Here is a 16,535-nt window from a genome sequence, read left to right as displayed (position 1 = left end):
TGAGGTCTGCAGATGCTGGAGATCAGAGCTGGAAATGTGTTGCTGGAAAAAACACAGCAGGTCAGGCAGAATCCAAGGAGCAGGAGATTCGACATTTCGGACATAAGCCCTTCTTCATTCCTGAAGGAGGGCTTATGCCCGAAACGTCGAATCTCCTGTTCCTTGGATGCTGCCTGACCTGCTGCGCTTTTCCAGCAACACATTCCTATCTATACATTGTGTCAGGAAATCCTCCTGCACACATTAGACAAAAACTGGCCCATCTAAGGTACTTGAATTATAGCGTTTCCAATCAATATTGGGAAAGTTAAAGCCCCAATAACAACTATCCTGTTAGCTTCACTCCTATCTAGAATCATCTTTGCAATCCTTTCCTCTATATCTCTGGAACTTTTTGGAGGCCTATGGAAAACCCCATCCTGTTTCTAATCTCAGCAGACAAGTCCTCATCAAATGTCCTTTCTGCCACCATAATACTGTCCTTGACCAACAACGCCTCACCTTCCCTGTTCTCAGATATAAAAACAAGAGGACCTCAAAAGGATTACTACGTCTGCCACATGCTAGTGGATGTAGAAATAACAGGGTATATCAAATAAATAATGTCGCTGTAGGTGCAGGGGGAAAAGATTCAGATTCCTGGGTCAATTAGACCAATTCTGGGCAAGATGGGACTGGTACAAACAGGATGGTTTGCATCTGGTAATGGGGAGAACGCTGTTGGCTTGCACTGTCAGGGAAAATTTAAACTAGAATGGGTAATGGGAACCTGAGGAGGGAGACAGAGAAAAGGGAAATATGGATTGAAAAGATAGCTATAAATGTGATAATGGAAAGTAGAAAGAAAACAAGGGTGATTAAAAAAGTCATAATGCAAAGTAAAGCTAAGATGACTAACAAAGATAAAAAGACAAGTCTACAGACTGTGTCTTAATGCACAGAGCATTTACAATAAGGTAGATTAATTAATGGCACAAATAGATATACAAAACTATGACATAATTACAACTGAGACGACATGGCTGCAGGGTGATAAGGATGGGAGTTGAACATCCAGAGGTATTCAACATTTAGGAAGGACAAACAAATAGTGAAAGAAGATGGAGTAGCACTGTGACTAAACAAGTCTATTGATGCAATAATGCAGAAGGATACTGGCTCCCAAAATCACCGGTATGGGTAGGGCTAAGAAACACCAAGAGATAGAAAGCAAAAGGTTTGTCTACGCACCAACAAACAGTAGTGAAGGAAAGGCATCAAACAGGAGAGTTATAGATGCTTGCAATAAAGGTACAAAAAAACTAATCAAGGAGGGGAAAATAAAGTAGGAGTGTAACATTGATTATAATAGGTTCTGAATACAAGTGACAAGAAAAAGATTAGCGAGGATAAATGTTGGCCCCTTAACTGTCAAAAATGGAGGAAATTATAATGGGAATCAAAGAATGGGAATCAGATTACAACAGGATCTTGATCAGATGGCCCAACGGGCTGAGAAGTGGCAGATAGAGTTTAATTCAGGTAAATGCGATGTGCTGCATTTTGGGAAAGCAAATCTTAGCAGGCTTATACACTTAATGGTAAGGTCCTGGGGAGTGTTGCTGAACAAAGAGACCTTGGAGTGCAGGTTCATAGCTCCTTGAAAATAGAGTCGCAGGTAGATAGGATAGTGAATAAGGCATTTGGTATGCTTTCCTTTATTGGTCAGAGTATTGAGTACAGGGGTTGGGAGGTCATGTTGCAGCTGTACAGGACATTGGTTAGGCCACTGTTGGAATACTGTGTGCAATTCTAGTCTCCTTCCCATCGGAAAGATGTTGTGAAACTTGAAAGGGTTCAGAAAAGACTTAGAAGGACATTGCCAGGGTTGGAGGATCTGAGCTACAGGGAGAGGTTGAATAGGTTCGGGCTGTTTTCCCTGGAGCATCAGAGGCTGAGGGGTTTACAAAATCATGAGGGGGATGGATAGGATAAATAGACAGAGTCTTTTCCCTAGAGTGGAGGAGTCCAGCACTAGAGAACATAAGTTTAGGGTGAGAGGGGAAAGATGTAAAAGAGACCTAAGGGGCAACTTTGTCATGCAGAGGGTGGTATGTGTATGAAAGTAGCTGCCAGAGGATATGGTGGAGGCTGGTACAATTGCAACATTTAAAAGACATTTGGATGGTATATGAATAGGAAGGGTTTGGGGGGATATGGACCGGGTGTTGGCAGGTGGGACTAGATTGGGTTGAGATATCTGGTAGGCATGGACAGGCTGGACTGAAGAGTCCGTTTCCATGCTGTACATCTCTATGACTATGACTTTAAATGGCAGAGGAATTGAAGACACATTTTTGGTGTCTTCACAATAAACAGTCAAATAATCTCTCAAAGATCATCAGCCAAGGAGCAGGAGGTATTGAAGAAAATCAAGTTTGGTTCACAAAAAAAAGTGTGCTGGACAAATTACTGGGAATAAAAGCTGACAAATCACCAGGACCTAATAATCTACTTTCCAGGATACTAAAGACAGTGGCACTGGAATTACTGGATAAATTGGTCATTAAACAGGAAGTGGTGGAGGATGCTGGGACAGTTACGTTTAAAAGATATTTGGATAAGTACATGAATTGGAAAGTGTTGGCAGGGATATGGGCCAAACACAGGTAAGTGGGACTATTTAGTTGTGGAACATGGTCAGCGTGGACTAGTAGGACCAAAGGGTCTGTTTCCACACTATGTGACTCTAACTTCCGAAATCCTGTAGACTCTGAAACAGTTCCTGCAGATTAAAACAGTGGCAAATATAACCTCAAGTTTAAAAAAAAGAATGACAGACCAGTTACCCAAACATCAATAGTGGGGGAAAACATATTCGGGTTTATTACGAAAGACCTCTTTGCAGCAGTTTTGCTTTCCCTCACCCAAACTTTTAACTTCTTAAACTACCCTACCTGGGGAATGGAGGCGAGACAAAGGGGGTCAAGTTGCAGAGTGGGGAGCAGAGTGAGTTACGAGGCAAGTCACGGAGCAGGGAGCAGAGTGAGCACAGAGCGGGGAGCAAAGCGAGCCATGGACCAAGTCACGGAAACGAGTCGTCACGGCCGGATCCCAGAATGGGGAGCAGAGCAAGCATGGGCCAAGTCCCGGAAGTACAAAAGGGTCGGAGCCAGAAGCAAAACAAAAGAACTATTTGAGTACTTTAATGACACACTTTTTATTCTCAATCTGGATGTTAAAATTTTGCATTCCCATGCTAGTCTTTCTTTATCCCCTACTACTTCAATTCTTAAACTATTTGTCCTAGGTACCTTGTACTTAAGATGGCGCTGAGGCGCAACACTACAAACTTATCCACTGCAATTTATCTACTGCACTCATTCGTGACAATAAAGGCTATTCTTCAAAGATGTGGCAAGAATCAGAAAACACTAATAGGATTATGAAAAGTCAGCATGAATTTATGAAAGGCTAAACATTCTTAACTGATCTACTGGAGATTTGAGGATGTAACTAGTACAATAAGAGGACTAGTAGATGTGGTGCTTCTGAAGTCCAAGAATGTGTTTGGTAAGATCTGACATTTTAGTTGGCAAAGTTAGAGTTCACACGATTGGGAATTATATACTGGCATAATAAAAAAAAGTGTGCAGACTGAAAATAGAAGGAAATAATTGGTTTAAAAAAGGAACTGCAGATGCTGGAACTCAAACAAAAAAAAGTCATTGCTAGAAAAACTCAGCAAGTCTGGTAGCATCTGTGGAGAGAAATCAGAGTTAATGTTTCAGGTCAAGTGACTCTCCATCAGGAATTGATGGTAGCTGGGTAAATGTTGGTACTTATGCTGAAGGTGGATTGGGGGACAGGCAGGGGGTGAAAAGTAAACTATAGCTGGAGCTAGAGTCCAAAGAGAGAGAACAGTTGGACAGACAAAGATGCGGTTAAAGGTCTGTCTGAGGCAACGAATATGTGATGACAAGGCCTGGGATAGGGACTTGGCCTCAAGTGCCGAAATTGTTGAACTCGATATTAAGTCCAGAGCTGCAGAATTCCCAAGCGGAAAATGAGATGTTGTTCTTCCAACTTGCACTGAGCTTTGCGGGATTGTTATGAAGATGTAAAGGGTACTGTGCCTTTAAGAGAGTTAAAAGCTAGCAGAACTATCTGACACAGCACTAACTGTTCCAAACAAGGAAACATTTGGTTGAACAGATGGATTAGCTAGGTTGCCTGGAGACAAAAAAAAACAAATTCAAATCTGGCCAGTTTAAATTATGCCCCAAATTACCAAACTCCAATCAAGTTTGAATTTAGTATTTTTATAATATTGACACCAATGAAACAATCTGATGCTTTGGAGTATAAAACTGAGAAAGAAATTGAACAGTTGGAGGAGAACTGCCAAAAGACCAATAGATGTAAGCTGCTAGTAAGAACTCAGAGGTTCTGGAAAAGGAGTTTGCACAGCAAAAAAGAACAACACCAACCTAGAGAACAAATCTACAGAGGAAGATTCGACAGCTGGCTGGTTTTTTGGAAATTTGAATTTTTCTGTAAATCTTGATTGGGGTTCGTATTGGACCAGTATTGATTTTGGGGGGGGGGGGGGGGCGCGGGGGGAGAGAGAGTAGGTTTACATAAATGAGTTGCAAATAGTTATTAGTGAATTATTCTCTATTAGACTTTTAAAAAATTAAAGATATGAATTTTTACCTTAAATGATGACTTTGGGAATAGTTTTTTCCCTTTCGAATTTTAACAGCTTACAGAATGGGTTAAATCATTTCTGTATTGAAGGTTTAAATTAGTGGGGGGGGGGGGGGGGGGGGGGGTGGTTGCCCATTGCTGTAATAGAATCACTGCAGCAAGCTTGAGACAGAGATGTTGTACAGGAAACATCTGTATTGAAGTGGCAGGTGACTGGAAGCTCACAGTCTTATTTGTAGACAGAAGGTAGGTGTTCTGCAAGGCAATCACAATTTGTTTCTCCAGTGTAGGAGACCACATTGTGAAGAGTGAATACAGCTGACTAGATGGAGTGATGTGCAGGTAAAGCACCAATGTACCTGGAAGGTGTGTTTGGGACCTTGGTGACACCTCTTCTATAGTATTGCACGTAGTTCAATCTTCCCACCTAACAGAGGATATACTTGCAGCAGGAGTACAGCAAAGATTCATTGAGCTGATACTAGAGATGGCAATCCAAACTCAACCTGTCGAATTTGCTACAAATGAAGGTTGTAGAAGTTGGGTCAATGAGTATACTCAAGAAAAGATGGATAAATTATTAGAAATTAAAATGCATCGGGAGTATAAAGAATTCACAGAAACTGGATATTGAAATATAGGTTTGACATTGATTATGTTAAACAGCAGACCAGACTCAAAGGGTCAAACGGCCTACTCCTGCTACTAGTTTAAATGAGATATATATATGCAATCTAATTAGCTGAGACAATAGATATTTAAGCTTTATGATTTGATAGAATTAAGCTTCAAAATGCATATACCAGAGACTGAGGGTTCTTGAGCGCAGTTGTGTCCCAACCTCTCAGGTCAGAAGACCCAGATTCAAATTCCACCAGCATCAGAGATACACAAAATCTTTGAACAGGTTCAATAGGAAAGTCTCCATATGAGAAACTGAAACTGGAAGCAGTTGATACTGTTGAGGATAGCAGTGTGATGCCCATAAAAGGCAAAGCAGTACCTTCTAAACAGAGTTAAGGGAAATATATGAGAAATTTGACATTTACACAATTATTCTAATAAAGCTTTGATGCTGTGTGAACATTTCTGCCTTCTCTTGAACACAGTCAATGACAAGAATAAACCATGACACTGCTGCAATTCAATGGCTTCATTCTTCCTGCAAACCAAATATTTCAATGCTTTTCTAGATCAGAATTTGAAAATTAGAATTGTAATTATGATCAGGATTTTATTTTACTTTAATACTCTTTTTTGCTTTCTTTTGTAGGTACTTTGCCAAAAAGAACCCATTGGCAACAAGGTGGAGTTGAGGTCACTGAACTTGAGACAGGTACAATTCAAATTCTGTGACTTGTTAAGGTAGAGTAGGTGACAGAGGTGTCAGTGGGGGAGCAGTTTGGGGCCAGTGACTGTAATTTGAGCAATTTTAAAATAGCAAGGGAAAAGGATAGACCACATCTAAAAGTAAAATTTCTAAATTAAAGGAAGAGTAATTTTGATTGTATTAGGCAAAAATTTTCAAAAGTTGATTGGAGGCGAATATTCACAGGTAAAGGGACAGCTGGAAATTGGGAAGTTTGAGATAACAAGTGTCTAGAAACTGTATATTGCTTTTCGTGTAAAAGGAAAGGCTGGTAGGTGTAGGGAATGCTGGATGACTCAAGAAATTGAAGTTTTGGTCAAGAAAAAGGAAGCAGACGTCAGGTGTAGACAGCAGAGATCGAGTGAATGCCAAGAAGAATATAAAGGTAATAGGAGTTTGTTTAAGAGGGAAATCAGGAAGGCAAAAAGGGTACATGCGATAACTTTGTCAAATAACGTTGAGGAGAATTTGAAGGGATTCGACAAATACATTATGTACAAAAGGGTAACTAGGGAGAGAATCAGCAAGGCCACCTATCTGTGCAGCCGCAGGAGCTGGGGGAGATACTAAACGAGTATTTTGCATCAGTGTTTACTATGGAGAAGGATATAGAAGATAGAGAAAAAGGGGAAATAAATAGCAACATCTTGAAAAATGTTCATATTACTGAGGCAGTTGTGCTGGACATCTTAAAACACAAAAGGTGTATAAATTCCCAGGATCTGATCGGGTATACCGTAGAATTCTGTGGGAAACGAGAGAAGCGATTGCTGGGCCTGCTGCCAATATATCTGTATAATCGATAACCACAAGTGAGGTGCCAGAAGATTAGAGGTTGGCTGATGTGGTGGTGCCACTATTTAAGAAAGGTGGTAAGGAAAAGCTAGGGAATTATAGACCAGTGAGCCTGAAATTGGTGGTGGGCACGTTGTTGTAGGAAATCCTGAAGCACAGGATTTACATGTATTTGGAACAGGATTTACATGCGTGTGGAACGGGAAGTACTAATCAGGGATAGTGAACACAGGGAGTCATGTCTCACTAACCTAACTGAGTTTTTTTAAAGCGGTAACGAAGGGGAGATAAAGTTAGAGTAGTGGACATGATCTATATGGACTTCAGTAAGGCATTTGACAAGGTTCTGCATGGTAGACTGGTTAGATCTCATGGAATACAGGGAGAACTAGCTATTTGTTCTGAAGATGTGGGTGTATTTTAAGAGAGTTAAAAACAGCAGAACCACCAGACACAGCACCAAGTGTTCTCTGTTAGGCAACGGTGTAACACTTGGGCAATTTGCTCAATTAGCTCGTTGCCTGGAGATAAAAACAAATTCAAATTCAGCCAATCAATTTAAATTATATCCCAAAAATTGTCAAACTCCAATCCAGTGTGAATTGAGTATATGACAATCTTAAAAGCCAATGACATAATCCAATGCTTTGGGGATATAAGACTGAGGAAAATTGAACGGTTGAGACGAGAACTGACAAGCTCAGCATGTAAACGGACTGCCTGAAAAATAGCTCTCTTAAAAAGATACCTTTTTGATGAATAACCTGTGATGAAGAAATTCCTGAAGAATAAAAGACAACACAGGAAAATCCTAATAGAAGAATGAAAGCTGCCTGGTTTTGAGATAAGACGTCTTGTTTCGTAAATCTTCATCAGACTAGTATTACAGGAGGGAAGGTAGCAGATAGGTTAGAGTAAGGAATTGTAAATAGTTGTTAGCTAATTATTCTCTGTTATACTTTAAGAAATAAAGTTGTTAATTTTACTTTAAATAGTCCTTGGCCACTCGGATTTTACAGATTACTGAACAGAATAAAACTTTTCTGTGTTGCTAGTTTTAAATTAAGCAGGAGGATTACCCAGTGTCGTAACACATTTGGATACGTAACCAGCTGCAATGAAGACAGAGGGTGGTGGTGGAGTGTTGCTCTTCAGACTGCAGGCTACAAGAATCAGTACTGGATCCACTGCTTTTTGCCATTTATATAAATCATTTGGATGTGAACATAGGAGATATGGTTAGCAAGTCTGTAGATGACACCTAAACTGGTGGTGTAATGGACAGCAAAAGGTACAATAGGACCATGATCAGATGGGCAAATTGACTGAGAAGTGGTAATTAGGGTTTAATTTAGATCAATGTGAAGTTTCGCATTTGGAAAGGCAAATCACTTAACGGTCAGGTCCTAGGGAGAGTTGCTGAACACAGAAACCTTAGAATACAGGTTCATAGCTCCTTGAAAGTGGAGTTGAGGGTAGATAGGGTGGTGCAGAAGGCATTTGATATCTTGCCTTTATTGGTCAGTGCATTGTGGAAAGGATTTGGGAGATCATGTTGCAGCTGTATAGGACCCTGGTTAAGCCACTTTTGGAATACTGCATGCAATTTTGGTCTCTGTTCTATTGGAAGGATGTTGTGAAATTTGAAAAAGGTTCAAAAAAGATTCACAAGGATGTTGGCAAGTTTGAGCTAGAAGGAGAGAGGCCGAATAGGCTGGGTTTAAGGGGTGACTTTATAGAGGCTTATAAAATTATGAGGGGCATGGATAGGGTAAACAGACAAGGTCTTTTCCAAGGGGTGGAAGAGTTCAAACTAGAGGGCATAGGGAAAAAGTGAGAGGGGAAAGAATTAGAAGGGACCTAAGGGGCAACTTTTTCACGCAGAGGGTAATGTGTGTATGGAATGAGGAAGTGGTGAAAGATGATACAATTACAACATTTAAAAGGTACATGAACAGGGAGGGTTTAGAGTGATATGGGTCAAATGCTGGCAAATAGGACGACATTAATTTAGGATATCTGGTTGGCGTGGACAAAGTTGGATCGAAGGGTTTGTTTCCATGCTGTACATCTCTATGACTCTAAATGATAAAAATAAATCTTAAAACCATCCAAACGGAGCTTGCAGTTTTCAGTAATGGACACCTTCACACCTTCAGTGCTATCAGGAACACAAATCATTTTACTTCATTTGCATGATGTGACCGGAAGTGATTTGGAAGTGAGAGAACTTTATAATAGTCAGACTTCAGTGCTTTACTAAAACAATCTAAATCTAAAATATGGAAGTTGGACTGGGTTAGACAAAATCAAAAAATCACAACACCAGGTTATAGTCCAATTGGTGTATTTGAAAACACTAGCTTTCAGAGCACTGCTTCTTCTCTCACTAGCACCTGAAGATTTTAGACAGAATTTATAAGAAAAACATCAAAAGGTCATACAACTTCTGCAATCAAATTGAATATCTTAGCCATCTTAGATGTGTTCAATTTGTTCTCATGAATTGTATGACCCTTTGATCTTTTCCCTATAAATTCTGTGCCTAAGGGTTTCCTCTCTCACTAGCACTTGACTAAGGAGCAATGCTCTGAAAGCTAATGTTTCCAAATAAACCAGCTGGACTATAACCTGGTGTTGTGTGATTTTTGACTCAGTCTAAATCAAGCTCAAGCACAGTCAATACACCGATAAAAATAAATGATAAACCATATCAGCAAATAAATAGAACTCTAGTAAGAAGGATGCTATCCAGAAAAAAAACAGATTTAGGAGAACCAGTAAAAGAATCAAAAATATGAGATAATGTTTTACTGGGCTGAGAGTTGGAATGCTCTGGCGGCGATACACTGATTCAGTAATAATTTTCAAAGGGTATTTGAATGTTTACTTCAAAAGGAGAAATTTGAAGTGCTACAGGGAAGGGGAAGGAGTGCGAGAATCCTCAGATCAGCACAGGATTGGTGGGAAGTTGGCCTTGTTCCATGCTAAATGATTTTGCACCAGATTTCTTTAACAACAATTCGAAGACTTCATTTCTATTCATATTCTATGTTTCAGTTAATTCACTTCTGATGTTTTATACAACTGAAAACGGGTACATAAAATATGCAAAATTTTTGTTTAAACAAACCATTTATCAAATACATAGACAAATGTAAACAACCCAGTATAAAACCCAAACTATAAGACACAGACACAAAACACATGTTTTAATGGTTGGTGGGATAGACTTTTGACACAAATATCCATGCATGTTACAAAGGAGTGTGAATGGACCCTGACTTACGTTATAGCAGCAGGGAGAGAAGGTAAAATGCCAGATGGAAGTGTTAAGATTGACTGCACATGAGGAAAAACAGATGCAGATGAAGACCCTTGATTCATGGAGGCAGCTTGCCCTAGAGATGCAGATTCAGTGCCCCGTTTTAAATCCTGTTCGGTGCTAACCCACAAATTTTTGTTTTTTTAAAAAAAACATATCCAATAGGCAGCATTAATCAGTGAAAAGAGAAACAGATAGATATTAGCTTCAGCATTTGCATTCATTAACTGGAGTGCTCTATCGCCAGCCACAAGTTTCTGCATTCAATAACATACTGCTCTAGCAACAAAATTCAAGCAAAAATGTTTTCTGCCTTTACAACAAACTCGTGATTTAACAGTAATATTTCTAATAACTGCATAATTACTATTTGAATTTTTCCTTTTTTGTGACGTTCATGTCAGTGCAAGAATCTCCACAGTCAAAAATAACTCTCAAATAAACATTTTTAATCAAAATAAGCCATTTTGAAATGTGAATATGAAGATTAAAAAGAAAAAAAATAGCTTGAAGAACCAATCATTTAAAAAAATCTATCAGATAAAATTCAATGTTGAGCTGTATCAGGAGGTATTAGACCAGGAGATCACATGTTTGGGCAAAGAAGCAGGTTTTAAGGATCATCTGAAAGTAGGATGAGAACTGCAAGGATAGAGATTTAGGACAAAATAACTTCCAATGGTAGAACCATTGAAATGGGGAGCTTAAGATGCTAAAATTATAACAGCACTGATACCTTAACAGGGTTGTAGGGTGGAAAGCAAAAACAGCGATAAGGCTGTGACATTTCATAATCAGGAGCCAGTGTAGGTCGGTTGCCAAATAGTGAGCAGAACTTGGGCATGTCTTAAGTAATTAGGAAAAAGTGAGGACTGCAGATGCTGGAGATCAGAGTCGAGCGTGTGCTGCTGAAAAAGCACAACAGGTCAGGCAGCATCCAAAGAGCAGGAGAATTGACATTTTGGGCAGGAGCTGTTCATCAGGAATACGTCTGAAATGTCAATTCTCCTGCTCCTCAGATGCTGCTGGACTTGCTGTGCTTTTCCAGCAACACACTCATGACTTAAGTAATGGGCAGAGTTTTGTACAATCTCAAATTACGAAGAGGAGAAAGTGCGAGACCAACCAGTAATAAAGGCACAAAAATGGGATTCAGCAGTAGGGCCTATTCTGCAGAAGTGGAAACAGGGAGTCTCAGTGATCTTATTGATACATATTTAGCTGTTTATTGCAGGGTCGAGTACAAGACCAAGGTTGCAAACAATCTGGTTTTGCTTCAAATAAACTGTCAGGGAGAAGAATGAAGTTTATCACTGGGGATCTGAGTTGGTAATGGCGTTGAGGGCTTCTAATATTTAACATGAGAAAAACTTTCCAGTGGAGCGCTCAAGGAGGGTTGATGATTCAGGTACATTGTCATTCGCATATACAAAGGAAATAATTCTGTGTTTGGGTGAATTTCCCAGCATCTGCATCTAACTGGGGACAAGGAAATATCTTTGGAGGATGCTAAAAGTAACAACGTAGTAGGGAAGAGAAGCCAATGCAGATGGTCGGCATGGTGGCACAGTGGTTAGCACAGCTGCCTCTCAGCGTCAGGGACCCGGGTTTTTTTGCAGCTCTGGCGTCTGTTTGAAGTTTGCACATTCACTCCATGCCGGTGTGGGTTTCCTCTGGGTGCTCCAGTTTGCTCCCAGAATCCAAAGATGTGCAAGTTAAGTGAATCGGCCAAACTAAATTGCCTACAGTGTTCAGGGATGTGTAGGTTAGGTGCATTAGAAAATGTAGAGTAATAGGGTAGGGGAATTTGTCTGGTTGGGTCACTCTTTGGAGGGTTGGTGTGTACTTGTTAGGCCAAATGGCCTGTTTCCACACTGTAGAATTTCTATGATTCTCTGGCTAAAGAGGAACAGAAATAGGTGAGAACAGTTAACCCAGAAGTGACAGTGGAGAAACAACAGCAACAAACAAACCACAACTTTCATTCATATACATTCACATTGAGCCAAATTTAGAACAATACTGCTGGCATCCCAATTGCACACACCCAATAGATTATCAATCAAGATTCTTGATCACGCATCCCTGATTTAGTGAACCAAGCTTTTCATATTACCAGTGTGCATGCTTCATACAACACTGGGTGACGGGAAACTCTCAGCTTTGTCATTTACGTGGCGTTGACCATTCATTCTATGTTTTGAGTTAGTTTATATCTGAAACCAAAACTAATTCATTTGTAACTTAAAATTAAGTCAAATTAAGTTTAATCCTTACCAAGTTTAGTTTTTAAATAAAAACTGTCATTCTCACATTCAAACCCAGTTGGTTAGACTGTTTGTAAAATGGACAAAATGTCATTCTACCATTTTGCGATCAAATATTCAATTTCTTCATTGAGCAAAGATCAGCAATGAAAAAGATGTGGTCTGTTCTTTTAGTCTCTCTGCCATTCAAAAACATTAAGTGCAGTGAGGGAAGAGATCTATAAGAGTCTTAACAGCAAGTCTAAGTTGGTTCAATTAAAGAAGCAATGTTGTTGAGCCTGATTCTAGCCTTTAACTGTCAAATCAAAAATGTACTCCATGTATGCACGGTGGTTCAGTGGCTAGAACTGCTGCCTCACAGCATCAGGGACCCAGGTTCAATCCTACTCTCGAGTGGCTATCCGAATTGAGTTTGCACACTATCTTCATGGATTTCTTCCATGTGTTCTGACTTCTGATGTGCAGGCCAGGTAGATTAGCTGTGGAAAATGCAGTGGTAGGGATGGGGTGGGTCTGGATGGACTGCTCTTTGGAGGATCGGTGTGGACTAGATGGGCCAATGGCTTAGATTAGACTAGACTAGACTTACAGTGTGGAAACAGGCCCTTCGGGCCAACAAGTCCACACCGACCCGCCGAAGCACAACCCACCCATACCCCTAACCTAACACTACGGGCAATTTAGCATGGCCAATTCACCTGACCCGCACATCTTTGGACTGTGGGAGGAAACCGGAGCACCCGGAGGAAACCCACGCAGACACGGGGAGAACGTGCAAACTCCACACAGTCAGTCGCCTGAGTTGGGAATTGAACCCGGGTCTCAGGCGCTGTGAGGCAGCAGTGCTAACCACTGTGCCACCGTGCTGCCCACTATGCACACTCGCACACTATAGGGATTCTATGATTTTATGATAACTTCATTTAGTTCAGAGATCAAGCAGAGAATTTCCTCGTCCATAAGTGTCAAACAGCATGGAAACAAATCCTTAGATCCAACACATCCATGCCGACCAAGTTTTCTGAAACTAAACTAGTCCCACTTGCCTGCATTTGGTCCTTATCCCTCCAAACCTTTCCTGTTCATGTACTTGTCCAAATGTCTAAGTGTTGTAACTGTACCTGCATCCATTACTTCCTCTGGCATTTCACTGCACATACGAACCAGCCTCTGCATGAAGACATTGCCCCTCAGATCCCAAATAAATCTTTCTCCTCTTACCTTCAAAGTACGATCCCTAGTCTTGAACTCCACCACCCTACAGTGAAAATCTTTGCTATGCCCCTCATCATTTCATAAACTTCTGCAAGGTCACTCCTCAACCTTCTAGGCTCCAGTGAACAAAGCCTGAGGCTAACCAGCCTCTCTTTATAACTCAAAACCTCTAATCCCAGCAACATCCTGACAAATCTTTTTCTCTCCCATTTAATAATATTCTTCATATAACAGGATGACCAGAACTGTACACAATAGTCCAAAAGTGGCCTAACCAGCATCCTGTAACGGTGAACATGACATCCCAATTCCTATACTCAATGGTCTGAGTAATGAAGGCACACATGTTAAATGCCTTCTTAATCACCCTATGATGCAACTTTCAAAGAATTTAACACTACTACTCACAGCCCTACCATTAACTGTACAAGTCCTGCCATTTTTCACTTTACCAAAATGCAATACCTCACATTTATCCAAATGAAATTCCATCTGCCATTCCTTAGCCTACTGGCCCAATTGATCAAGATCCCTTTGTCATGGAGCTCTCAGCTCACTGTTATATTCACATTGATTATGGGCAAAATCACAATATTACTGTCTACCCATCTGCAAGTGCTAAATGCAGCTCTTTCAAGTTCGAAATGAAGAAATCACTCGATTTGTAGATCCATGTCAGGCAAGGACTGCATGTGTGCAGCTAAACTGGTAAGTGTATGGAGCAAAATTACAAAAGTTACTCTTCATTATTTTAAAAATGAAGTTAATCCTCAAGATATTAGGTTACTTCACCAAAGTATTTTCTGCTACATAGTTTTGAATTACAGATAAGCTGATTGGCAAATTGAACATGAGTCACCTCAAAATATGGGATATGATCTTTTGTTTTGACATCATAAATTATAATACATTTTGGCAAAACAAATCTAGAGACTTACTGCTGCTTGCTAGAATTTGATGGTTAATGGTAGATTGCATAGATTGCTTACTTTCATACACGTTAAGTGATTTACTGCCATCTATTATTCATTATAAATATTACAGACACAAATTTTTAAATTATATATTTAAATTTCTTTATACATAATATGTATCAATAGTATTTCTACTGTAGGGAGCAAAATCAAATAGAAAACCAAATTTAAAACATTGCAGAAAGCTGTTGACTACGTTTAATTAAAGGGTAACCTTGATAAAAATTAAGTCTTAAAACAGTAAACTTCAAGATTCAGATTGTTATAAAGGCAGAAGCTTGTGTACAGTCCATAAGGCTATTCTGCAAAAATGTGATGCAATATGGACTATGAGGGTGGAGTGACATGCTGCTCCTGCCTGCATTAGGTATTTCTCCATATTGTGCAAGCATACTTACCGAAAATCATCCAAATTCAGGCTACTTCTGCAACAAAAAACACAAGGAAGTAAAATTCAGACAACTCAAGACAAGAAAAGATAGGAAAAATAATAAAAATACATTAATGAGAAAACCATTTTTCCTATATTTTACATCATTTGTTCAACTTTTAGCTTGATTTATTTAATGAATACTGAAGATCACAAAGACTACGTAAATCAATAAATATTTGGATTCACAATGCTGAACAGTCTGCTGTCAATACTTCAAAAGTTTATGTAGATTAAATCTTAGGAGTCTCGTTTAACTCACATTTCAGGCAAATTGTAACATAAATAACATTACAACTAAAAAGTTGAACATAGATGTGCATTGGAATCTATATTACACTCATTTTATGGTCTCAAAAGCCAACTAATCAACCTATGCAGTCTCATATTCTACGCAGCCATTCATATAGCTTTTTTTTGTTTCAGAATGTATCTGCATAAAAATAGTTAATATTTCTAGTGAAGACCAAAGGCTTCCAAAACAAGCCGTTAACAGGCAAGATCCATACATTCTGAACACTCAATGAGGGAACCAGGTAATAGATTCTGAAAAGGAGAAAGTGAGGGCTGCAGATGCTGGAGATCAGAGTCGAAAAGTGTGGCACTGGAAAAGTACAGCTGGTCAGACAGCATCCAAGGAGCAGGATTCTCCTGCTCCTCAATTGCTGCCTAACCTGCTGTGCTTTTCCAGCGCCACACTTTTAGACAATAGATTCTGAACAGTCGCAGTCCAGGACATACCACAAAGAACTTGGTTGAAGTGGTTCTGAAGGTTTTTTCAGGCCTGTTGGGTAAGGCTCCTGGGAATTATGAACAACAGTGGAGATCTGGGGTTATGTTGAACTAATTCCACAGAAGTAATATATTGACGTGAGGAGCCCAGTGACACCATGAAGGCTCTCATAAGGATAGACCTGCCATGGACATTAAATTTAGCCACCTTTTTTATAGGTACTGCTTCTGTAGGTTGATCAAAAATTATAGCCTTTGTACTTGCACTGAAGTGGTGTCTATCAAAAATCTGTTAACTGTGGCTAGTTTGAAGAGCAACATGAGTAACTACAAGAGATTATAGTCTGCTTACAAACATACATCTTAAAATTGCACAGAAAATTTATCACAAAGACATTTTTTCAATTATTTAATAAATATAAATAATTACTCATTGAGCATTTTCAAAATACAGCAGGTCGGGTGTATAATGAGATCTTGCCAAGTACATATAACAATACATATCAAAATAACTTGCTTAGATTATGAAGTGCCATGGTGATATCCTAAAGCTACCAACCTTATTGGTGTATAAGTTATGGATTATTAACATACTGTAGTGTACTTTTATACTGAAAACGGGTTTAAAATGCATCTGACAAAAAAGAGCAACCTGTACACAAAAAACTGTACTAAGCACACTGTAGATCAATTTTATTTTGTTAATCCAGAATCTCAAATAAATTAACCGATACTCTTG

At 39.5% G+C, this 16,535-nt stretch overlaps 1 protein-coding gene across 1 annotated transcript in view; it reads right to left on the bottom strand.

Annotated features, from left to right (window-relative positions):
• Positions 1-16,535, bottom strand: part of snx14 (sorting nexin 14) — a 217,068-nt gene that overhangs the window by 107,348 nt on the left and 93,185 nt on the right. The window contains exon 16 of the mRNA XM_060830993.1: positions 15,033-15,059. Within this exon, the coding sequence (XP_060686976.1) occupies positions 15,033-15,059 (27 nt within the window). The remainder of the gene's footprint in view (positions 1-15,032; positions 15,060-16,535) is intronic.

This window comes from Hemiscyllium ocellatum, chromosome 10 (assembly GCF_020745735.1).
Source record: "Hemiscyllium ocellatum isolate sHemOce1 chromosome 10, sHemOce1.pat.X.cur, whole genome shotgun sequence".
Classification (NCBI taxonomy): domain Eukaryota; kingdom Metazoa; phylum Chordata; class Chondrichthyes; order Orectolobiformes; family Hemiscylliidae; genus Hemiscyllium; species Hemiscyllium ocellatum.
This window is presented reverse-complemented; position numbering and strand designations above follow the sequence as displayed.